General features: G+C 51.4%; 8 protein-coding genes and 2 non-coding genes across 10 annotated transcripts; 4 read left to right on the top strand and 6 right to left on the bottom strand.

Annotated features, from left to right (window-relative positions):
• The first annotated feature begins 991 nt into the window (after positions 1 to 991).
• BX661DRAFT_189652 (uncharacterized protein) lies at positions 992 to 1,530 on the top strand. The gene is given in 2 exon segments (XM_051537599.1): positions 992 to 1,008; positions 1,019 to 1,530. The coding sequence occupies 1 exon segment, from the start codon at positions 1,241 to 1,243 to the stop codon at positions 1,499 to 1,501; it is 261 nt and encodes an 86-aa protein (XP_051388599.1). The 5' UTR covers positions 992 to 1,008; positions 1,019 to 1,240; the 3' UTR covers positions 1,502 to 1,530.
• Positions 1,129 to 1,201, top strand: BX661DRAFT_t154. The gene has a single exon. It is a non-coding gene; the product is annotated as a tRNA-Ala (tRNA).
• Positions 1,531 to 2,380: 850 nt separating the features above from the next.
• BX661DRAFT_173786 (uncharacterized protein) lies at positions 2,381 to 2,914 on the bottom strand (the record flags this gene model as incomplete). The annotated part of the gene is made up of 1 exon (XM_051533899.1): positions 2,381 to 2,914. One exon carries the CDS (start codon positions 2,912 to 2,914, stop codon positions 2,381 to 2,383), a length of 534 nt encoding a protein of 177 aa, XP_051388598.1.
• Positions 2,915 to 3,305: 391 nt separating this feature from the next.
• Positions 3,306 to 5,727, bottom strand: BX661DRAFT_227108 (uncharacterized protein). Its single transcript, XM_051538987.1, has 2 exons — positions 5,199 to 5,727; positions 3,306 to 3,836 (listed from the first exon to the last, which is right to left on the bottom strand). Exons 1-2 carry the CDS (start codon positions 5,398 to 5,400, stop codon positions 3,733 to 3,735), a joined length of 306 nt encoding a protein of 101 aa, XP_051388597.1. The 5' UTR covers positions 5,401 to 5,727; the 3' UTR covers positions 3,306 to 3,732.
• A 749-nt stretch (positions 5,728 to 6,476) lies between these two features.
• On the top strand, positions 6,477 to 7,064 carry BX661DRAFT_146971 (uncharacterized protein; the record flags this gene model as incomplete). Its single annotated transcript, XM_051533202.1, has 1 exon — positions 6,477 to 7,064. The coding sequence occupies one exon, from the start codon at positions 6,477 to 6,479 to the stop codon at positions 7,062 to 7,064; it is 588 nt and encodes a 195-aa protein (XP_051388596.1).
• Positions 7,065 to 7,354: 290 nt separating this feature from the next.
• On the bottom strand, positions 7,355 to 7,945 carry BX661DRAFT_146984 (uncharacterized protein; the record flags this gene model as incomplete). Its single annotated transcript, XM_051533203.1, has 1 exon — positions 7,355 to 7,945. The coding sequence occupies one exon, from the start codon at positions 7,943 to 7,945 to the stop codon at positions 7,355 to 7,357; it is 591 nt and encodes a 196-aa protein (XP_051388595.1).
• A 255-nt stretch (positions 7,946 to 8,200) lies between these two features.
• On the bottom strand, positions 8,201 to 10,998 carry BX661DRAFT_173783 (Josephin-domain-containing protein; the record flags this gene model as incomplete). The annotated part of the gene is made up of 4 exons (XM_051533898.1): positions 8,201 to 8,213; positions 9,021 to 9,909; positions 10,517 to 10,863; positions 10,991 to 10,998. The coding sequence occupies 4 exons, from the start codon at positions 10,996 to 10,998 to the stop codon at positions 8,201 to 8,203; spliced, it is 1,257 nt and encodes a 418-aa protein (XP_051388594.1).
• A 182-nt stretch (positions 10,999 to 11,180) lies between these two features.
• On the bottom strand, positions 11,181 to 12,836 carry BX661DRAFT_189642 (tubulin gamma chain). Its single transcript, XM_051537598.1, is given in 2 exon segments — positions 11,181 to 11,213; positions 11,228 to 12,836. 1 exon segment carries the CDS (start codon positions 12,720 to 12,722, stop codon positions 11,361 to 11,363), a length of 1,362 nt encoding a protein of 453 aa, XP_051388593.1. The 5' UTR covers positions 12,723 to 12,836; the 3' UTR covers positions 11,181 to 11,213; positions 11,228 to 11,360.
• Positions 12,837 to 13,079: 243 nt separating this feature from the next.
• On the top strand, positions 13,080 to 16,273 carry BX661DRAFT_189639 (Chs5p-Arf1p-binding proteins-domain-containing protein). Its single transcript, XM_051537597.1, is given in 4 exon segments — positions 13,080 to 13,270; positions 13,398 to 13,474; positions 13,583 to 15,431; positions 15,444 to 16,273. 4 exon segments carry the CDS (start codon positions 13,180 to 13,182, stop codon positions 16,199 to 16,201), a joined length of 2,775 nt encoding a protein of 924 aa, XP_051388592.1. The 5' UTR covers positions 13,080 to 13,179; the 3' UTR covers positions 16,202 to 16,273.
• Positions 16,274 to 17,284: 1,011 nt separating this feature from the next.
• Positions 17,285 to 17,357, bottom strand: BX661DRAFT_t152. The gene has a single exon. It is a non-coding gene; the product is annotated as a tRNA-Ala (tRNA).
• Positions 17,358 to 23,051: the final 5,694 nt, after the last annotated feature.

The raw sequence follows: 23,051 nt of genomic DNA, 5'->3' as shown, positions 1-23,051 counted from the left end.
CAACAGCGTAAAAAAGGGTAAGGGAGATGCATACATGACACACATAATACATGCCTATCCCCTTTCTGCCACTCAAGCCGGAGTAGTCCTGATTTCAAGGTCGCGTTGATTGCCAAAGACGGATGCCAAAAAGAACAGTGTTTCAAAACCAGCAGCAGTAGCGGAAATAACGAGTAGTAAAAAGCAAAACCTCAAGATGCTAGCAAGATCAAGCAGCAATTGGTGCCGGCCATTATTACTTTTCTATTTTTACTTTGCTCGCGAGAATGACCAAGCTTGAGCTTTCGGCTATATTTAGGCAAAGTGCTCATTGCTTATTGCGTCCTGATATTGCGTTTGCGGTTTAGTTTTGTATGCCATCGTCTGTTTTCCATTTCAAAGCTGTACTTTTTTATCTGGGCGGAATCGTGTGCCGAATTATGTACTACGTGCTTATTTGGCACCGGTATTTGTGGTGTCATCTCGGACAATGGCAATGGCAATGGCCGCCACTCGGAATGAGAGCATTAGCCCAGCATTGCAAACAGGTACCGCCCGCATGCAGGCTATACCCGCCCGTGCATAAATGAAATTTGTGCACTGCGCACAGAAATCTTCAAAGAGGCCAGTGGACATGACAAATTTGAAATGAGTTGAGGTGAGGCGAGACGCACTGTTACTATACCCTGGTGGTCAGAGATTGGCTTGCCTCACCTTGCCTTGCTTAGCCTCGCATCTTCTTTTATTATTTTGGGCATGCATGGTGTCCAACGCTATCCGTGTTCGGAATGTGCAAGTGAGCAACTGGCATGCAGGACAAATAGCAGCAATAACCATTATCTCACAGCTGCGCTCGCATTGGGTTGGTCACTTAGTTGGCTGGATGGTTGTCGGGACAGAAAGCAGGGGAGCCGGCGCGATATGAGAGTGATGAGTTGGTTTGTGCGCGTGGCATCGCACACACGTATTGGATAAACAAGTACAGCTGGGGGCGGGAGCAACAGGGCGGGCAAAAAAAACACAGGTTGCCAAAGCAAAGCAAAGCAAAGCAAAGCAAAGCAGCATTGCCCAGCCATGGATACGGGCCATAATGAAGAAGTTCAGAAGGAAGTTGATTAGCTCAGTAAAGTGAGCCAATCAGGAGCCGAAGGGGGTCTAGCTCAAATGGGAGAGCGCTCGCTTAGCATGCGAGAGGCACTGGGATCGATACCCAGGTCCTCCACACTTTTGCCGCTTCTTTTTCTTGTTGCGTGCTGTGGTGATGGTGGGCCTCATTGGGTGCTGTGAAATAATAACAAAAACACTAATCTTTTTCGAATGGCTCTTCTTTTTTTGCAGAGGCAAAAAAATAAGGAACGACCTGGTGGATCCAGATGCGGGCTGGCCATCGTTGCAATGCCTGCCACTGTGTTTTTCAAAGCTGTTTCTTGTCTATCCCACTCTTGTTTCTTTGTTGTTTTATTGCTTGGCACTTGCTGACCGACATTTTCTTTTTCTATTGTGGATATTGTATTTACAATAAACTGCATTTATTTTACTTGTGTATTGTCATTTTGGCGCTATTGTCTTTTCAACCTTTCATATTTGTGTGATGAATTGGCGCTGGTATAGGCTTCTTTATTCTCCCTCGTAAAATGTTTGACCTCAAGTTTCTGTCATAATTTGCAGAACAGCGGATAATGGATAATGGATAATGGATAGTGGATAATGGATAATGGATACTACCAGGGATTCAACCTGCCGCATCATCCCGTTCCCTTTAATTAAACCATTTTGTACTTGCCATTTTTGCTCTTTATTTGTTTGTGGCCATTGTTAGTTCCAAAGTGTTGGGGATAGTGAGTGAGAGGAAATAGACCCAATCTTTGAGCTATGCATTTTGTATTTGATAAACAAAGGACAGGAGATAGTGGGAAAATGTTGTTTTATTAACTCAAAAAGGAAATAATAAAAAACTTGGATCAGCGACGGTCGTTGTCGTTGTCGTTGTCAAGATTATACAGGGTTTGAAGAGTGCATACAGGTGGCAATGCTTTGGTCGTGATTGTGGTGGAGTCGGCAGACAATGGACCAGCCAAAGAGAAGAAAAGGGAAAAGAGCGAGAGCGAGAGCAAAAGACGCAGTAGAAAGGGGGGTATGAGTGAAGAAGGGTCAGAGCACAAAGAGCCTTCCAGAGTTGATCACGAAGAGACGGGAAACCAGCTCCAGCCGAATGAATGAAATAATAATAAAGGGGTTTTGGAGTATTTACAGTGTCAACAGAGACACAGACACAGGCACAGCCACACAGAGGCTGTGAGGGAAGGGCGAAGAAGAAAAAGGACAGCCTGACGCCAATTACACCGCCAGCAAAAGGCAAGTCGTGTACTGCTCTCCCTTTGGCTCAATTCTCGCGGCCATCTCAGTTGTGCGCAGAAGACCCAACGCCCATCTTGATGGTCAGCCTGCGGAAATGCATCGAGCTCCTGCGCGTCATCTCCTTGATGTTCGCCAGCGACACGCGTCCGCTGGTGCTGGCACCTGAGCTCTTGCGCCGCATGTGCGTGCGCCGCCCGCCCGAGCTGCTTCCGCCATAGTCGTCCTCGTTGTCGGACCCAATATCCAACCACGATCCACCAAAGTTGTTGCGCGAAGTGTGGCGCATAATGCTGCAGGCGTCGGCCGGGCTGCCGTTAGCGTCTGTCGCGCTGTAGGTGCTGTGGGCGCTGTCGCTGCGCGCGCTGCGGGCACCGCCGCCGCTGAGGGGGTGGTAGTGGCTGTACAGGGAGGGCGCCGCCGGCGAGTGCATGGGCGGGTGGAAGCCGATGTGGTCGCTTGGCGAGGCAGACATGGTCGCATCGACCATGGGCGATGGCGGCATCTGCGGGAAGCCGCTAAGGGCTGTGCCGTGGGCCGTTGTGGTGGTGAGCGTCATGTGTGTGGGGCGACCGGTCATTGTCAGTTTGTTTTTGATGTCAGATAAAAGATGGGCGAATAATAATAGGGTTTGTGAGTGGTAGAAAATATACAAATAAATAAATAACTAAATAAATAAATATGGATGGGTGGGTGGTTGGTTGGGGGGTAGGGACAACGCCAGCGTATTTATATGTGCAAAAAGATCCTTGCCAAAGGCTCGGAAGAGAAAAAGAGTGTTGTGGGCAGTTTAGCCTGAGAGCTGTAGAAACAGGATCGGAACGGCGATTTATGAACTCGAGTGATTTAATGTGACGGCAAAAAGAAAAGAAACAGAATGCAGAGAACAAAAGCCGAGAAAAAGATGAAAAACAGCAGATCCACCCACCCCTTTTTATATAAACAGGATACGGAAAAGGAAGAGGGGAGGGTGAGAGGGCGCTTGGTGTTGTTCTCAGCAAGAAAGAGCAAAATAAAATAAGGCGCGTTCATACTCAACACCAGAAACCAGGCGGATTGGCCAATCGCAGGATGCTCCGATAGCCGATATCGAGTCAATCCGCGCATTTTTCCATTCCGATCGACATGCAGGCTAAAATAAGAGAGAGGACGCAGGAGAGGTGTCCGCTATTTTGATCACAAAAACACAAAAACACAAAAACAATAACAGGCGGCTTGGGCGAGAGCGCGAGAAATAAGCCGAAAACACAGGCTTTTTTAGCACTCGACTCGGTGCTTGGTTGGTTGGTTGCCTTCAGCTGCTTTGACTGCTTGACTGTTTGGCTGTGAACTCCGATCGACCAGTCAAACGGGTGATTTTTTGCGCTTTGGCTTTATTTTGGTTTTTGGTTGTTTATGTTAGCTCGGTGCTCTCACTTTGCCGCACCTAATTTCGGGTTTGGTGCTTTGAGCGTCGGAATCACACTCGCTGGCTGTCGCTGGCTGTCGCTGGCTGTCGCTGCCTCCATCTTGGGTCAGCTGCATATGCGAGCCAATGGCCATATGGGTGCAAAAGGGGACACGCACACAATAGCAATTTAGCCATCTTTAGAAACTATGCACCCGGTGCAAAACAAAAAGCCAAAAGAGCAGACACATTTTCTGCTTCTGGCAGTCCTCGTGCTCTATTATTATTATTATTACTATTGTCTTCGTCGCAATGGAAAAGAGTTGACAAAAGACAAACAGACAGGCATATTGGGGCAATAGTGGGAAAAAGAGAGCAAAAAGAGAGTCATAATGACATTGTGTATTATTCTCACTCACCCTCTATTTTCCGAAAACAATGCGATTGTAGACACAAGTACTGCCCAATATATCCATTTCAGGACCAGTTCGCGAAACTGCGAAAAATAGAGACGTAAAAAGACAACAATAATATATTGTTTGATTCAGTTCAGTTCAATTCAATGTAACTACCAAAAAAGCATGTAAGCCTCCCTCTGCTTTTCCATTTGAATTTTCACTTTGCGTATTCCATGTATGTCTGGCAAGACAGCTCGCTTGTTCTAGCACTCCGTGCAAGGTGCAAAATGCGGGCTGTAGGAACCCAGATACGCCGTGGCTTTTTGTGCTTCTAGCTGCCGCGAAAGGCATATGTGTGCTTACGTCACTCGCTTTTATTTCCTTTTTACCAAGTCTTTTTCCTTCTTTCTTTCTTGTGCACAAAGGACAAGTGCGCTGTCGGATTCCAAGCACGTGTTTGGCGATCGGGCCGACCCGCCCTGGCCACAAATTGGTTCATCGGGGTGGATTTGCAGCCCGCAAAGAGTACGAAAAAGAGACGGAAGGCGGAGACGGAGAGGAGTCTTGGCAACTGCGTGATACTAAGCCCAATGGTAAAAAACGATGAGGAATTGCCGTTTTGGCTGGGCTTTGACAATGCATAAAGCATAATATTCTAAACAGGCCCATTTGTTGTCATTTATTGCCTTTAATTGCTTTCGGCTGTCTCTGTACCACCCAGGATAAATATCCAAGGGCCAATGAATGGCACTGTTCCTGTAAAATATTCAGCCTAAAAACCAAACGTTGTCCGCCATGGATAATATAGTGCGACGTGGCCAATAATACGGCTTGACTTGCTGGTTACACAACATGTATTTTAACCATCCGCTCATTTCATAGGTGCCTTGGTGTGGCGAAGCAACAAGCGTGAAACAATGTAAAAGAAGTGGCTCGTGAAAAAAGATTGGTTTTTGTCAAATGCCCAACCCACTAGGCGAACTTGAAACCAGCCAGGTAAAAAAATTATTTAGTAAGAGTAAAGGCGGGAAGAATAGCAGTGTTGCTGGGCTCCTCGGACGGAGTCCCGAAATGGCCACCTTCAGCTCCAAGGTAAGCCGAACGGTTGCCATCAACGGCCTTCTCACACGCCTTTGCAGTACCCGTCAGATCCAGCTGATTGTAATCCGGGCTATACATGGTAGCGATCTCCTCCCAATCCGAAGCCGCCGGCCAGATGAATAGTAGCATTCCTGTCAGCCCTAAGGATGAGTGGCAAAGGGTGGTATTTGGATCCAGCATTTGGTTACAAATGATTTGGTGGCAGACATTTAAAAAACAATATTCGGTTATTTGTTGATTGTATTTGTGGCATGTGTGAGTTTCCTACATTTGTGGCATGTGCGAGTATCCTACATTTGTGGCACATTAGCGGCAATATCAACAGTATAATTGAGAGTAATGGCAACATCAGCAGCTGCTCATCCACTTTATGCCATTCATTCTGCACACCATTTATTTATATATTTTAGTGGCATACTTTGGATGGCATCCCATCTTCCAAACGCAAATTGTCAATTGCAGTCTCATACACTTTATTTGGTTGAATTGCACGTCCCACAGTTCTCTGTCTATATATATGTATATATAATTTTTTAAAGTTCAAGTTCATGAAAACAAAAACCACGAAAATGCTTGGTAAATTAGTTCCGATTAAAGGCGTGTTTGTATTTCGAAACAACAGCAGGTTTATTGTAAAACGTTAAGGAAAAGGTATAAAGTTTGCCAGTGGGCTTTTCTTCTGTTTAACATTTAACATTTAGCATTTAAAGTTGCTGTTTACGAAAGAATACACAGAGCCCAGTCAGCTGAAAAGACACGGGGTGCAAGCATTGGTCTGTTCTCGCTGTTTTTGTACAGTTGGCGACAACACCACGCTTTTTACTCGATCAAAACGCCAAATATCAGGCCCCAAAAAACATGTAAAAAAGAACGGGATATCAATCACATGATTTCGACTGTCCTGCTTCCCAATTGCGTGGAAAAGAAAAGAAAAAGGTTTGGCATTGGAAAAGGACAAGAAGCGCATTTATTTTCTACTCATCTTTTCTTCCGTTCACTCTTCGTTAATTCAACTTTTTACTTTTCACTTTTTACTATTTATTGTACTTTATAATTATCTAAACTTTTCAAGAATGAGCAGCAATAGCAACGGCAACGGCAACGGCAACGGCAACGGCAACGGCAACGGCAACGGCAACGACGACGTCTCAGACACCACAGCTTCCACAGACCTCAAGGACTTTAGTGAATTCGAAGCAGCCCCAGCCTCCCGACAGCTCGACCTCCCAGCCTACGAGGTTGGTGTCCCCGAGGCCATGAACAACTACAACTTGCCCTCCGACCCCGACCTCATTGCCTCCAAGCAGCAGCAGCTCTGGGACCAATTCCCGACGTTTGCGAATAAATCCGCAGATGATCTCGAAGACCTCCTGCGGTACGCGGATCTTTTCCAAGCGCACATTGACGGGTTAGAGCAGATCCAGCTGATGCGTACCTTGGAGTACGAGCTGCGCGAGGAGAACGAGCGACTGGCTAAGGTCAACTTGTCGTCGGAGGATGAGCTGAAGCGGATGCGGGAGGGCGTGGCGGAGCTGCAGATGTTTGCAAGCTCGTTGACTACAAGGCTGTATGAGTTGGTGCAGGAGCATTTGGATTTGCAGAAGCCATATTCGCCGGCGGTGTTGTTGGCCAGGGCGAAGAGGGAGGCGAGGGAGGCCGATGAGGAGGCGGAGAGGAGGGCCGACGTGTTTTTGGACAAGGGCGTGGACGAGATCGAAGACTTTGTCAGGGCGTACAAGGCGATGAGGGCCAGGTTCCATTCGCTCGACTCGAGGCATAAAATGGCTGATGCTGCGTACCGCAGTGGGGATCTGGCCGGCGTGCCAATGGCCGTTGATCGCTGAGAGAAAGAGACACACACACAGAGAGAATGGGAGAGAACCATTTTGCAAGGCGTGCTTTTATAAACAATAAAGGTAAATTGATTTAAAAGTAAATCTAATGGACTAAACCCGGCTAGTTGCCCTCCTCAAGCACATGGTGCTGCTGGTACTCTGCGTCCAGCTTGACCAGCCACTCATACACAAACGCGCCCAGCGATAAAATTTCTATGCTCGGGTCAATATATATTTTTTGGATCAAATACTCGAAACATTAAATCACTAAAGGCATAAAATAAAACACAAACAATGTTTTAGTAAGTGGTGACGTGAAGAATAGCGGGGTTTCCAGAGTTTTTAGACCAAAACTCGAAATGGCCAAATCTAGCACTAAAGTAAACCGAAAAGCTGCCATTAACAGCCTTCTGGCATGCCTTTGTAATATCCGTAGGACCCAGATTATTAAAAGCCGGTACATCCACACTGGCAACTTCCTCCAGCTCCTCTGGCGCATTCTCCCCCGTCACACGATCCTCACTCCACCAGGACGACTCCGCCCTACCAATAACAACTGTAATTGGAGCCTGGAGGGGAGCGACAAAAGCCGGAATTTGGATTGAGCAGCTAGTTATGGATGATCCAGGGACGGACATTTGAAAGCCAATGAGCGCGCGGGAGTAGGCTAGGCCGCCAGTATTTGCCACTAAAGTCGTGGCGTTGCCCAGGGTGCATTTGTAGCAGTTGTTTTCTGGGCAGCTGGGGCAGCTGACGGTGGAGCGCAGGATTGTGGAGTCTTTGGTTGCTGGGTAGGCGTAGTTCCTGCTCAACCCATGGCATACTACAGCAATGGAAGAAAACAAAAGCGCAATTGATGCGAGAAGAAAGGGGCTGTTAAGATGACGCATGGCTGTTAAAGTAGGCGGTTTGGAATTTAGAGTAGGAAATGAGGAGTATAAATAAAATAAAATTGGGTGTTTGTCGGTGAAGGCAAAAAATATATTTGTTTAGGGTACAAAAGGTTTTTTCTGGCTCCAAATTTTATACTGCTCGCTGCACCCACTTCTTTTCATGTATTTTGCTGCAGCATTGGCACACCACTTTCTATTTTTATTTCATTTATTTTTACAATCAAATCCCACATGGACAAATATTTGCCTTTTTTATGCCAAAAGTCTGACCAATAAAATACATATTTTTATCTCCCAATCACCAAACATTAATTGCATTTTTTGGTGCACGTGCAATTGATAGCATTTTATATAAAATAATAATAGCAGTAAAAGCAGTAGAACTAACAAAGCAAAAAATGAGCGGTTTCTGCAATTCACGACTTTCGCCATACATTCCAATGCATCATTGTAAAACAGCCATGTTGCATACATTTACATAAAGCAATGTCATACATGAGCTATATTCTAGGCTTTTTACTATTGCTATATTCTAAGATTTTTTACTATTCACACCATCGGCGTCCCCTTTCTTTTCTCCGCCAGCGCCCTCCACGTTGGATTATTCCTATCCCAAGCAACAAACGCGCGCTCAACATCCCACCCTCCAGCGCGCACCCCAGGCTCCGCCGGACCCTCAAACCACCACGGCAGCTGCACCCCCACCGGCGCAGTACACACGTCCATCGGCACAACCACCGAGTACAAGTGCGACTGCCGTGTGACCTTATCCAGCAACGACCGCGAATCCACAATATCAAACTCCAAGCGCATCTCGTACCTGCACCGCAGCTGCTTACTCTCAAACGGGCACAGCTCAACAGGGATCCGCAGGCTGCCATTGCTCGTAAAGACCGCGCTCGGCTCCGTGCGCCTTGCCGCACTATTGGCTGGCGCACTATCCGGCTCCACCGGCTTCAGCGGCTGCGCCCATATGTCCGTGCGGTGGAACTGCGATTGCTCAAAGCCGCGGATCAGCCCACGCACGTCCATCCGCTCAACAACCACGGCGCGCCCACCCCGCACCGTATACCTGCCCGGCTCCACACCAGAACCCCCGCCCACCGCCGTGGTTGCCTCCAAGTGCAACCCAACGCACCCACCGGCCACCACCGGCGACTGCAACATTGCGCCTGCCACACGCACCACAATGCCCGACTCCACTCGCGGCACAGCCTCGGCGTCAATCCTCAGAGGCTTCTCCGATGGGCCTCCTCCAGGATACACCCTCGGGGACATCCAGATTTCCTCCTTTGGCGTCTTCAGCACTCGGTCGCAAAACACACTTTGGCGCTCGAGCTCCGCCCACAAGGAATACTTGACCCGGCACACGCCCTCACGCCGCACCGTCGCCGGGTACTCCGCCTCCGGCAGCGCAACCGTAAACGGCAGCCGCAAAGTGCCCGGCTCCAAAACCCCAGCGCCAGCGCCATCGGCATCGCCGTCCCACAGGGTCAGTTGCCGGTCAAACAAGGGCAGTTCGACTGTGACAAATGATGCGATCGGCGACTGGCTGCCGGCATCCTGCAGCCGGCTCCGCTGCTGCCCGAGGAACCGCACTTGGATCCGCTGTGCCCGCGTTGCTTTGGTCACTGTCAGAAGCACGCTGCCGTGGATCTGGGCGCCTGCGTGCTGCGTCATGTTGCGGATCCCGTCGGGGATATCCAGTCGGAACTCCGCTACGCGATCGGACGTTGGCGGCCTTGCGTCCGCTGGGGAGTGGCAGCCTCGGGCGCTGTCTGAGGTGAGCTTGGGCCGCTGCTGGGGGTCGAGAGAGGCGGGCGTTGTAGGTGAGGCGTGCCCAGGGTTTGGAGTCTCCTGCGCTTTGTGGGGCTGGCTCGGGTGACGCATGGGCAGTGGGGGCGGCTGCGAAGTGTGTCGGCTTTGCTGCTTGGCCTGCGAGAGCTCCGGGTTGGCCATGGCTTTGTTTGCGTGTATATGTGTGTGTGTGTGTGCGTGTGCGTGTGTGTGTAAATGAGGTACAAAAATACCAAGAAATTTAATGAGCAAATGAAATATCTAAAGCCAAAAGCAAACGGAAGAGAGGTAAAGCGAAAGTGAGATGGAAATAGGGTGTGCACCTGCATCCAAGTCAGACGATATGAAATAGGGTGTGCCAAGAAGCAAAAATAAACGCGCGCAGCAAAAAAAACAAACAAAAACAATGGCAATCGTCCAAAAATAGAAGCCTGCTTCTTTTGATCAGCCCAAGCCAAAAAGCAAAGAATTCAAATTCAGACGGCTCCTTCTGGGGTTGCATAGGCACAACAAACATCGCATGCACCTGGTACTTTTGGGCCAACCGGACCACAAACAAGTCCAGCTCCTCTTTCCCTCCGATAAATTCCGGGTACTCCGCCTTCGAGTCCAAGTTCCAAAAACCAGGCCCCCGCTGCTCCCCCGCCCCCGCCGCCTTGGAGGACGCAGCCGGCATGGCAATTTCACTGTCAAAATACTTGATAGCAAACCAATGCCCGTTACGGAAAAGCCACGACTGGCGAATGTGCACGATGATCCCTAAGAAATTACTCGGCATCGCTTGCGAGATCGGAACGCGGTTGTCATGCCAGTGCAGATCAAGCCCGCGCTCATGCAGTGCGCCAGTGATTACGTTGACGTCGTAGTCGCCGAACCCAAACGTGTTCTTATGGTTGTTGCGGGAAAGCCAGCCGGCTGCTTGCTGCTGCTGTGCGTGCAGCTGGTTGGCAACACGCTCCAGGTCATTGTGCGTGTATGCTTCCTGCTGAAGCACATTGTTCAGCGAGTGCTTTGCGCACAGCCAAAAGCTCTGTCTCTCGTGGTATACAGGCAAATTCTCCAGTTTCCTGTGTCGATACTTTTCAGTCGCAGAGTCGTTCCAGCCGATGATGTACCGTCTACATTTTAACAGCAAAAGTATTCCGCTGAGGGGGTTTTTAAGCACGCTGTAAAATAATAATAAAAATAGAAATAGGAGAGAAAGAGAGGCTGCGCATTCCCACAATATCCATTCGTGTTACTTACCCTATCATTGCGGGCGTTAGCGAGTGTATGGACAATGGGTGGGTATAGTGAAGAAGCAGAAGCAGAATAAGGCAGACTATTGGTATTAATACAGTGACAATATATGCATCCGCCGTACCGAATGGCATGTCAAAACCAAAAAAAACCAAAAAAGAAAGGAGAGCCAAAAAGGGAAAAGAGAGAAGTTATAGTCGGGCCCGAAATTGAGCTACAAAAGAAAAAAGAAAAAAGAAAAAATCAGTCAAATTCAAAATTCAAAATTCAAGAGAAGAGAAAGAACAAAAAAAAAAGGTTTGATTCATGAACCTAATAAAATAAAAAGGATGGCATACGTCACTTATTTTTATTAATCACGTTTTTGTTTATTTGGCTAGCTGGTAGTAGCATCGGCCGGGCCCTTGAGGTAGTTCTCGGACTCACAGGCGCGGTATTCATTAATAAGGTCGACGACAGTCTCCCTGGCATCATCAAACTCATCCATGCTGTCGGCAAACATTGGCTCGCGGCGATAAAGATCCAAAAAGGCATTCCGCTTCCTCAACCGATCATACTGCGTCAACGTGCGGCCAAACAACCCAGCAATACTCGTATGATTAGCCATCATCAGCCCACTGACCCGGTGCGCAGTATGGATATAGGGCGACTTTTTGGTCAGCGCAACCTGGATACTGGCAGGCCCCCAGGGGATAAACTGCGCGATTCTGCGCTCGCGAATTCGCAACAGAGACTTATGCACTTCCGTCGGCTCCACGTCGCCCTGGATAATGTTCAGAATGGAAATATAACAGCTGCTCTTCGTCGGCAACGTCGACACCATCTTGTTCTTTGGCTGCAAGAGCCTCCGCATAACATCCAGCACCGTGGTCTTGCGCACGACCTTGGCAGTGTCCGCATCTGCACTGGTAAACGGCGTATACGCGGTGGAAATGAAGTGACATTTGGGCACCGGGATCAGCGGAGATATCATACTGGCCAAGTCATTGTTCATATACGACGGGTACCGCAGTGTCGTCGTGCTGGCGCTGAGCACCGTGGAAACCAACTGGTTGGTGTGCGAAATATCCGGCTTTTGGATATGCAGCCGGTCGGAAACAATCCGCGTCAGCGCCGCGTTATCCAGCACCATAACGCAATCGGCGTTCTTCGCTAGCCTCTTAAGCGTCAACAAACTGTTGTACGGCTGAACAACGACATCCGACGAGTCCTCGCTATTAGGGAACACAGAGTACGTCTGCAGAAGCTTCTTCGGATACCTATCGCTCAACCGCTCCAGCAAAAAGCTCCCCAACCCGCTCCCCGTACCTCCGGCAATTGAATGCAGAAGATTGAAGCCCTCCAAGGAATCACTGTTGTCTGCTTCCCGATCAAGCATCTCAAGGATATCCTCGCAGATACGTTCTCCTTGGCTATACCCACTGGCCCAGTTATTTCCGGCTCCGCTACCGTCCTTGCTCAGGTATATGTTCTCTGGGTTGTATAGGTTGCCACAGGGCGATTCCATTATGTTGTTGATGACGCGGGGCTCGAGGTCGACGAGGATTGACCGCGGAATGTAGTGGTCGTCGTCGGCTTGGTAGAAGAAAACGTCCTTGCGGTCTGTGCCGTTGGTCGCAAAGTCCTCGAGGATTCCGTCGGTGCTGATCCCGTGCTCCAGGCACAGCTGCTTCCAGAACTCGGCGCCAATTTGGTTGCCGCATTGTCCAGTCTGAATTGTTATGATTTCGCGAGGCATATTTGACTTTATATTTCTGTGGAAATAAAGCAAAAAAAGAATAGTAAAAAAATATATAAAAAGAGCAAATAATTGATTATAAGAAGAAAACAAACAAAAAAAGGAATTGAAAACTGTTTATTTTTTTTAAATTTGTTGCTGTTGTTGATGGGAACTAGAAAAAAATAAACAAAGATTTTGGTTTTCTCTAGCGGTTCACGCATTGTGAGCGAGCCGCTTTAAAATAAAAGAGAGAGAGAGAGAGAGAAGCGTATTGGCGAATCGCGTGCGACCAGCCCACTCCAAAAATAGAAGACAAGAAATGCATTGTCGTCACACCCTCACTTGAAAAATAATGGAGCAAAAAAAAAAGCTTTATTTTTATTCTTCAATTTTTACATTCAACGTAAAGCCACTTTGCGAATTCACTCTTCTTTGTTCATCTTAGTTTTAACTTTTTTTTACTTTTATTATTGAAATGGTGGTTCACAACGATTGCTTGCAAGATGTTCCGGATATTTTCGAAACGGAGATTGGCGAATCTCTGGCCACGCGCACAGATGGACTGGGTAAGCACACAAGGGGGAGCTGAGCAATTGGACATCTTGTTCATTGAATTTCGAGTTTCTGGCAAATAACAAAAAGGCTAAACATTACAATTGCAATTGCAATTACATGGTTCCTCTCCCGGCATAGGCATGATACGAGAGCTTGGGCCGCCGGATCTCTGCCACATCGTTAAGACGCACAGCTCCAACAAGAACGAACCCGAGGTAAGAACAAGCAACAAACACACACGCATACATGCTTCCAAACACCAGTCACCGGCAAAGAAAAAGGGCAGCACCGCTAACATCCAGCCTTCGGCATTTGCTCCGTAGATCGGGTCCTACCACCACGTGCTCGGGGCCGACACATCATCCTCGGCGTCGCTCGCAGCGTACATCAACTCCCTGCAGTACTCGCTCAGCGACACGCCCGGGTGGTTCGGCACGTCCAACAGCTGGAAGATCAGCTCCGGCACCTACTGCTCGTACAACGCCTTCTCGAACGTCGACCTGCGCGTGCAGATAAAGATCCCCGGCGGCGTCGACGCCTACATTGTAACCGTCCAAGGCGAGCGCAAGGAAGTAAGCGAGGACTTTTGGCGCGAATGCCACATCAGCTCTTTCCTCCGCGCCATCCTCCACTCCGACCCACAAGCGTACAGCGCCACGGGACTGCGGCGCGTCACGCCGGTGCGCAGCCCAGACGAGGAGGCGCGGCTGGCAGACACGCTGCTGCGCCAGTTCTCGGCTGGCTGGGCGCTGGGGTCGAACGCCGAAACCCAGGCCATCTCCACCGCCTGCAACCATCTGACCGACGGGCTGCGCCGGTACTTTGGCGGCGCAGGCCGCTTTGCCGACTACGCCGCCGACCTTTTGGCGCCGCTGACATATGCCAGCCACAAGGGCGTGGACCCGGAGATCGCCGCGCTGCTTGCGGACGCATACATCCACTGCGACGAGGAGGTCCAGGCGGTGCGCGTCATGCACCAGGCACTCAAGGCCAAGCCGTCCTGCGCCCCGCTGCTGCTCGTCCAGGCCGAGTTCCTGCGCCGCAAGCACCAGCCCGTTCAGGCGCTGGCGCTCGCCCGCATGGCCGTCAAGTACGCGCCGTCGGAGTTCCACGCTTGGGCGAAGCTTGCCCACATCTACACCGACTCTGGCGACTTCCACCGCGCCCTACTGACGCTCAACGCCTGCCCCATGTACACCTACGTCGGCCGCGACCTCCCTCGTGTGCCAGCGCCGCGCCGCATCAACTACCCGTTGAAATCCGACATTCTCGCCGACTACAACCTGGGCGAGCCCTACGGCGCCGCTGGCGGGAACAATGCCATACGCGCAAGCGTTGATTCCGATGCTCCGGGGCGAGTCGAGGAGATGGCGCAGAACGAAACCAGCGATATCTTGAGGCTCTCCGCGCCCACGCTTAATGGCACGTTTGCCGCTGCGTATCGCCTTTTGGCCGATATCTTTGGGGAAGTTGGCTGGGATGAACTGCTGATGCTGAGAAGCCAGGTGTTTGTCATGGAGGAGGAGTATAGGAACTCGGCCGTGCCTGGCGCCGCTGTGGACGATGAGGAGGATGGCGAGGGCGAGGGCGAGGGCGGGGGTGTGGACGAGGGCCAGGACCGGGACGAGGACGAGGTGCCGCTGGCTACCCTGCATCAGCGCGCTGAGATTGAGGGCAGGACGGAGACCAGTGCCAAGGTCAGCGCTGAGAAAACACCTGCCACTGCTCCTGATGCCGGGCCTGAGCCCGAGGCACCGGCTGCCGCTGAGCATGAAGTTCCCGCTGCTGCTGCTGCTGATGCCGCTGCTGCTACTGCTACTGAGCCTGAGGCACCGGCTGCCGCTGGGCATGGAATCCCCGCTGTCGCTGAGCCAGAGACTGCCGCTGCCTCCGCCGAGCAGACGCAGCAGGCTGCGCAGCCAAAGGGCAAGAAGAAGAACAAGAAGAACAAGGGCAAAAAGGCCCAGAGCCCCGTCGAGGGAGAAAAGAGCCAGCAGCAGCAGCAGCCGGAGGACGAGACCAAGCAGCCGGAAGAGCCTGCCGCTCGCGCCGCCGACTCGGCCATTGCCACTCTAGGAGACAAGATGGACGACGTGTCACTCTCTGATAACGAAGCCCCTACTGATTCCAAGGCCACTGCCTCCACTGAGCCCGAAGCCGAGGCCCAGCCTGAGGCCCAGCCTGAGGCCCAGCCTGCTGTTGCCGCGGCACCAGAGCCCGATACCACCGCGCAGGTCGCCGCTCCGCGCATCGCCGTTCTCGAGCCCACCGATGCTCCGGCAGCAGCCTCCAGCAGCACATCCAACGCACAATCGCTCACCGCTGATGCCCCCCGCCCGGGCATCCCACAGGTGCGCAAGCGGCTGTGCGAGCGGTGGCTGGATAACCTGATCATGATGCTCTTCGAGGATCTCCGCGCCTACACTTCCTGGCGCTCCCGCCTGCATAACCTACGTACAACCGGCCAGCAAGTAACGTATATCTTCACGCAGGCTGAGTGGGAATCCCTTGGAGAACTTTCTCTCCGCCTTCACCGCCCGTCTGACGCCAAGGAGGCATTTGAATACGCCCTGGCGATTAGGTTTTCGGCCAAGGCGTGGATGCGCTTGCTGGAAATCTACACTGGCAAGTTTGCTGAGATGCAGAAGAAGGAGGTGGCAAGGTATGGAGTACCGGTGCCGATGTCGGTGAATTCGAGCGAGGCGCTGCTGTTGGCTTTGGATGCAGTGGTTTGGCTGTCGGTGTATAATGATAGGTGGTATAACAATATGGTTTACCCGAACCCTGTCTGCGAACATGTCGTGAGCCTCGTTAGGATACATGGCTTGAGTAAGGTGCGTAACTCTTTGGTCAGTATGAACCTTAAGCCCGCAGTGTATAACCTTGTTAAGGGATACTTCGAATTTGCCGAAAAGTTTAACGTCATTGGAGCACAATGGTAATAAAAAAATTATATAATTTCAAAGTTTTAATTTTTTATATCTTTTTTCAATTCATTAATATTTTTATTTTTATTCATTCACATTAATATCCAAAATGAAAGGGAAAAAACAAGTATAAATATTTTTTATTTAGTTAAAATGCAGATTTAATTCGGGTAGCCAGTATACGCAAATACCCAATCAATTCCTTATCATCGTAAAACACCCACATAGCCCTACTCACATCATTTTGCAAAACAAACAGTGCCTTCTTGTATTCCGCTGAGCCTGCCTCATTATTCAACCCCTTCAGCGCATCCCTATCGCTAAGTGCCGTTGCCAGTTGACGAAACGCATCCGCGTACTCATTCACATTGTCTTCTGTCCCCAGGACTCTCTGCGCCGCATGCATTATGGCCTGACGGTCTTGCCCAATACTATTGGGCGCTGCGTATGCGATTAAAGCCAATGCGGAAAGTGCAAATGGAAATTTCATGGTTATAATAGGAAGAAGCAAAAAATAATTTGGATAGTTGTGATATTGAAATATGATTGAAAAAATGTTTAAAATCGAATAAGAAAATGCTTATTCTTTTTTTTCCCCAACTTTATATGTTCTAATTTAAATAAATATTTCCAGAACACTAGCTCTTAAAATAGACCAATTCCCCCACATTAAAAAATAATTATATGAGGGGTAACTGCATAATATTTTTTTCGATTCTCGTTTACAACTTCAATTTTAGTTACAACCCAAAAAACAATAACGCCAAAATGACAATACAGAAGTAAATTAAATGCAGTTTATTGTAAATACAATATCCACAATAGAAAAAGAAAATGTCGGTCAGCAAGTGCCAAGCGATAAAACAACAAAGAAACAAGAGTGGGATAGACAAGAAACAGCTTTGAAAAACACAGTGGCAGGCATTGCAACGATGGCCAGCCCGCATCTGGATCCACCAGGTCGTTCCTTATTTTTTTGCCTCTGCAAAAAAAGAAGAGCCATTCGAAAAAGATTAGTGTTTTTGTTATTATTTCACAGCACCCAATGAGGCCCACCATCACCACAGCACGCAACAAGAAAAAGAAGCGGCAAAAGTGTGGAGGACCTGGGTATCGATCCCAGTGCCTCTCGCATGCTAAGCGAGCGCTCTCCCATTTGAGCTAGACCCCCATCTCTCTTCCACTTCTTGTTTTTATTACAAAATTCCACGTGACAATCTGAAATTTTGCACTACTAAAAATGGATACCCCAGTTCTCGCGTCCAGTGCCCCCGACGGCACCGGCACCACGGCCCCCGCCGCTCCGACCACCGCCCCGACCGCTGCCCCGCCATCCCACGACCCTGCGCCCGCAACTGACCCCCTGCCAGCTCACCCCTCCCGCCTGAGAGATCGCGGGAGAGCCGGCACCACCCAACGCTCCTACGCCCAGGTGCTCCGCCCAGACATTGGCTCCGCCAACAGCTCTGCCAGCGGCACCACCATGCCCAGAGGCGCACCAGCTCGCAAGACCCAGCGCGAGCTCGAGCTTGAACTCTACCCGGCGCTGACTGTGCCCACCCTGTCGCTCCACATCCCCAATGGACGCCCCAAACAGATGATAGCAGCTGTTAGTCGCCATGTCTTCGAGAGCATGGACCTGCCTGGAAACCTGGATCCCCGGGACCCGCGCAACCCCATCAGCTCCTTTGCGTTCGAAAAACATGCAATTAACGTGGTGTTTAAAACATTAGACAACGTGGCAAGTATAATACCATTCCCTCTCATGTGGGAGGGAATGGAGTATAAATGGCACTCTAAACACGGCAGCATCTCTGTCCTCGCCCTCCTCGGCGCACCCACCACGGCCACGCCCTCAAAGCTGAAGGGAGCCCTGAAGGAATTTGGCATTTTCACCCATGTTGACTCACTATTGTGCGCAGGCTATGCAACTGGAAACTGGATTGGATTCTTCCACCCCAAGGCCGGTGCTAAGCCGCACCCAAAGACAATCCGCCTCAACTATACCACCCAGGACATCAGAATAGTGGACTTCTCAGACACAATCGAGTGTGCACACTGCGGACATGTTGACGTCTCGCCATGCAGCTGCACACAAGCCACCGGCCATTGTGTCAAGAGGGCGGCTGCAGAGCCCAAGGCCAACGCGCAGCACCCCGCCCAATCAACCACCACCGCCGACGCTAGCACCATGGAAGCAGATATCCCCAGCCCTATTGTCAGCGGCCAGCAGGCCACACAGCCACTCTCCACCGCAGCACCATGTGCTCATGAGCAGAGTGTGCAGCGCACGGCCCCCACCCCAAACAACAGCGATGAGATTGTGATTGACATGTCTGACGAGTACGACAGCGACTCTGCCATGTCACAATCTGCAAGCACCAATACCCCCAGCCACCACACTGCCGCCTCACGCAACCATGTTGCTGCCACCAGCGCCGCAGTGAAGAGCCGCAAAGCATGCCCAACAGAGCCCCTGGCGCTCTCTGGCACCCAGCACCACTACACTACCCAAAGCGCAGCCCAGGCTGCCACTCCCACCCCCCTGACGGCAGCAGCACCAGAGGACGCCAATATGATGGACGTCAATGAGGTGCCAGCCACACATTATTAATGTGTGCTGCTGCAAACCCCCACCGCAATACAGCGACTCCCCCAGCGCCCCAAGTTGATCATGCCCGAGCTGACAACGAAGACGAAGGAAGAGCCGCCACCCGAGAACCACCAGCCGCCCCAGTGCCCGGCGACGCCCCAAACCTAGCCACACCCCCCGCCCGCGCCTCTGTCCGGAACAGACCGCGCAACACTGCAGAAACACCCACAGCAGCAGCAACCCTCCCACTCCCAGCCCTCAACCTGCTCTCGCAAAACCTGCGGGGCATGGGAATGGGAAGCCGCTCTGCCTCCTACACAGCTGAATGGACACGCTTTATCCGCCCTCCAGCAGCCCCTGCCCCTAACAACAACGACATCCAAAACGAAAATGCTGCAGCCGCCTCTGAGGCCACTGCACAACTGCGCTACCGTGAATCCGTCGACCGGAAGCTCAAGCTAGCCGCCCTCCTTGCTACACTGCGCCGCAGCACAACCGAGACACGCGATGCTGTGGACATAGCATTCCTACAGGAGTGCAACTCAACGGCCTCACCCGAGGACCTTTTACGCTCACGATATCCAGAATACCAGACCTTTTCTGCACAGCCCGGTACTGCCAATGAACATGACCGACACACAAACACCAAACATGACACAGCGATTCTTGTCCACCGACGGGTGGGCATGGCCCATCTGGAACATGCAGTTAGCTGCTCACGGGCAACCTTTGTCACTGTTCCGACCCGAGGCCTGATCATTGTGTCCATACATGGCCCCTTTGACGAGGTACGATCCTTCCACGACGGCATTGTCCACACCATCTCAACCTATGTCACCTGTGGCTGGATCCCTCTGATCGCCGGTGACTTCAACATAGCCCCACACCCATTCGACCGCCAATCCACGACTGAACGCAGCCGCGAGACAGCCCACTATGACATAATCCCGATGTATGAGTCTGCCCTACGCTCTAACGATGCAGCCCACTTTCTAACACCACCACCACCGCCTGATGCCCCGCCACTGTCAACCCAGAACCCGCGCACTGAATTGTTTACCTACAAACACCAGCGGCCCGATGGTTCCATAGCCTTTGTATCCCGGATAGACCTGTTCATAGTCCCCACAACCATGCTGATGCGCGAAGGCGTCGCCTTTGACCTGCTCGACGTCGGGGAGTTCTCTGACCACAAAGAAATTACACTTACACTGCCTGCAGATGGTCCTACAACAAGCAGTGCCTCCCGCCCATTCCAGGTTCCCCACAAAGCATTTGCAGACAAGGATTTTTCAGCTTTTGTGGAAAAAACGCTTGAAGAATTTAATCCCTTATATCACCGCCCACCCTCCCCATTCCACTTCCACTTCTATTTCGGCCTCCTTGAACGAATCCGCCAGCATGCACGCCACGACCACAACAGAAAGCAATGCTCATTGGAACGACGGATCCTTAAACTGCGCCGCGCATTCTCCCGCCTCGCCAACAGCGAGCAAGGAAACGGCCGCCGCCTCTACAAAGCCCAGCTTGCCACCATGGAACAAACAGCCTTGGATCTGACCGCCCAGGCAGCCATCAACACTCGTATCCGCGCCAACCGCGCATGGCTCCATGAAGGGGACCGCCGCCCCCTGTGGCAGTCCATGATCACTCGGAAGACACTCGACCCACGCATTGTTCACACCATCACAGCACTGCACACAAACCTGCCAGGACAGCCCGCAGCAGGAACGACACTAGCATCAACGACTGACGAACTCACAGAAACAGCAGGCCGCTTCTACAGCACAATGTACAGCCACACGGAGCCTGACATGAATGAGCTTGATGAACTGCTGTCTGTCCACCGCACATACATTAACCATCTACATGGCTCAACTATCCCAACAGTCACTCGGTTCACGATTGGAGAACTGGAATTTGAGCGGGCCGTTAAGGATGCAGCACCCCGCAAGGCATGTGGCCCCAATGGAATTCCTGCCGAGCTCTACAAGCACTCTGCCACCGCGCGTAAAATCCTACACCATCTGTGCAGTATCTGGCTGAAGCACCCACAGATGGTCGCACGTGAGTTTGCTGAAGGGACAATTACACTGATTTTTAAGAAAGGTGACCCAAACAACCTGGACAACTACAGACCGATCAGCCTGCTGAATGCCGACCTCAAAATTATGACCTCAATCGTAGCAAGACGCATTGGGCAAATGGTGAGGCACGTCATTTCACCCGAGCAATATGCAATCATTCCTGGCCGGTACATTGCAGACGGCATTTACAAGGCCCAGGCCATCTGCAGATACCTCGAACTGACCAAGAAGCCTGGGGCCCTTGTATTCCTTGACCAGGCAAAGGCCTACGACCGCATCTCCCACACGACACTGTTCAAGGTCCTTGAGAACTACCCAATCCCACCCACCTTGCTCACCAGCATCCGCCGGCTCTATAAGATCTCACGCTCATGTGTGTCCATCAATGGCCACACCACAGACTACTTCACCATCAGCCGCGGTGTGCGACAGGGTGATGCACTGAGCTGCGTCCTGTTTGTCCTTGCTGCCGAGCTGCTTGGCTGTGCCCTCCGACACCGAATTAATGAGACCCTGCCAGACCAGCCTACACTAATCGACATACCACTACAGAACCGCTCACACCTCCTCTACATGGACGACACTGCCATCATGATGAACTCACTCCGTCACTGGCCCGTCATGCAGTCAGCCCTCGACTGGTACTGTGCTGCCACAACCGCTGCATTCAACCCAACAAAGACTGAGATCATCACATTCAACCACCCAGAGAATGAAATCCCAGAGGGGCTCCCTGCTCAGCCACACCCACCTGGCACCATGGTGCGGTACCTCGGTGTGTACCTTGGCGCTGGCCTGTCTGATGCTGATGTCACTGCACACAATGAGAAGCTCATCTCCAACACAATTGCCGCCGCCCAGCGTGCCGTCCTCCGCCACACAACCATTGAGGGCCGTGCATACGCATTGCAGACTTTCATATACCCACGGACCACATTTGCATTCCACTTCACGACCTTCACCTCAACACAAATCGAACGGCTCAACAAGGCCCTACGTGGCGCCCTATGGGGCCGCATTCATGGCTTTCTGCGGCCCACACTCCTGGCTCGGCCCCCCTGTGAAGGTGGTTTTGGCATCCCTATTATGTCAGCCATTCACCAGAGTGTCATGCTCAAACTTGCCTCCCGCCTACTAATGTACCTTGGCATACTCTCCGGAACCTCAGATACTCCTGCTGGTTGGTCCATACCAGACTGGCCTGAGCTGCTGCTACACTGCTGGCACATTGGGATCTGCAACCGCAGCCACAACCGCATCCCCATTGCACTCAAAGCCCTGCTTGAGCACTCAGCAACGTCGATATTGTATGATCCACTGACACAAAACAACAAATTCGGAAAACTCCCAGACAACACCTGGCCACCAGTATGGAAGCTTGTCCTCACCACGCTACATGATGGCCGCACAACCAATGTTGTCCTCTGCCCAACCACCTCACTCAGAGGATCCTGGCTGTCCACTCCACTGCTTGATGTCGGCGGCCAGCTGAGCATCACCATGACCAGCGCCTCACAATGGTCACTCCTCAGTGCAGCTATTGCCAAGCTCCCAGCCGCCAATGGCAAGCTCCCACTGCTAAATGGCCATGCTATCCCCAAGCTCCTTGAGATTCTCAATGAGCAGCCTGACAGGGAGTCCCAAGCTGCTTCCAACGCCCGCACCACCATCATTTCCATACTCACAGCATACCATACAAATACAGCAAGCCTCGACAACAGCCTCCCCCCCAGCAGCCGCCTCATTCCATACTACCACAATTTTGTGTATGGCCCAGCACAGGGTGATGTTCCCCATCACCCATTTGAAAGCTGGAATGACATGCGTGCAACCCGCCGTTTCCTGGAATTCGACAAGGACACCCTCACCATCCCACCAGTCACCATCGCCGACCCAGCCTTCACCCTACCACACAATACCACAGCACAGCCCCCCTGGAATGCAATCCGGTCACTCAATGCCCCTCCCCAGGCACGCAGCACAGTCCACCGGCTGGCACTGGGACGCATGCCTGCCCGCAGGGATAACAACCCATATTGCCACTGCGGCATACTGGAGACAATCCCACACATGCTCAATGAGTGCCACGACTTTGCCATACTCCGCGACCAGTTCTTTCACCGGTGGACCACAGTGGCCCGCAACATCTACAGCTCTGTACGCCAAGAGATGCGCAACTCTGCTG

Source organism: Kickxella alabastrina, assembly GCF_025024165.1.
Source record: "Kickxella alabastrina strain RSA 675 chromosome Unknown BX661scaffold_45, whole genome shotgun sequence".
NCBI lineage: Eukaryota > Fungi > Kickxellomycota > Kickxellomycetes > Kickxellales > Kickxellaceae > Kickxella > Kickxella alabastrina.
This window is presented reverse-complemented; position numbering and strand designations above follow the sequence as displayed.

Excerpts from the sequence above, each read along its gene's own strand:
- BX661DRAFT_189639 (XM_051537597.1), top strand. The coding sequence starts at position 13,180 with ATGGTGGTTCACAACGATTGCTTGCAAGATGTTCCGGATATTTTCGAA. Across the intron at positions 13,271-13,397 it reads CACGCGCACAGATGGACTGG|GCATGATACGAGAGCTTGGG; the intron begins GTAAGCACACAA and ends CTCCCGGCATAG. Across the intron at positions 13,475-13,582 it reads CCAACAAGAACGAACCCGAG|ATCGGGTCCTACCACCACGT; the intron begins GTAAGAACAAGC and ends TTTGCTCCGTAG.
- BX661DRAFT_227108 (XM_051538987.1), bottom strand. The coding sequence starts at position 5,400 with ATGCTGGATCCAAATACCACCCTTTGCCACTCATCCTTAGGGCTGACA. Across the intron at positions 3,837-5,198 it reads GGCTTACCTTGGAGCTGAAG|GCAGCGACAGCCAGCGACAG; the intron begins GTGGCCATTTCG and ends CCCAAGATGGAG.
- BX661DRAFT_189652 (XM_051537599.1), top strand. The coding sequence starts at position 1,241 with ATGGTGGGCCTCATTGGGTGCTGTGAAATAATAACAAAAACACTAATC.
- BX661DRAFT_189642 (XM_051537598.1), bottom strand. The coding sequence starts at position 12,722 with ATGCCTCGCGAAATCATAACAATTCAGACTGGACAATGCGGCAACCAA.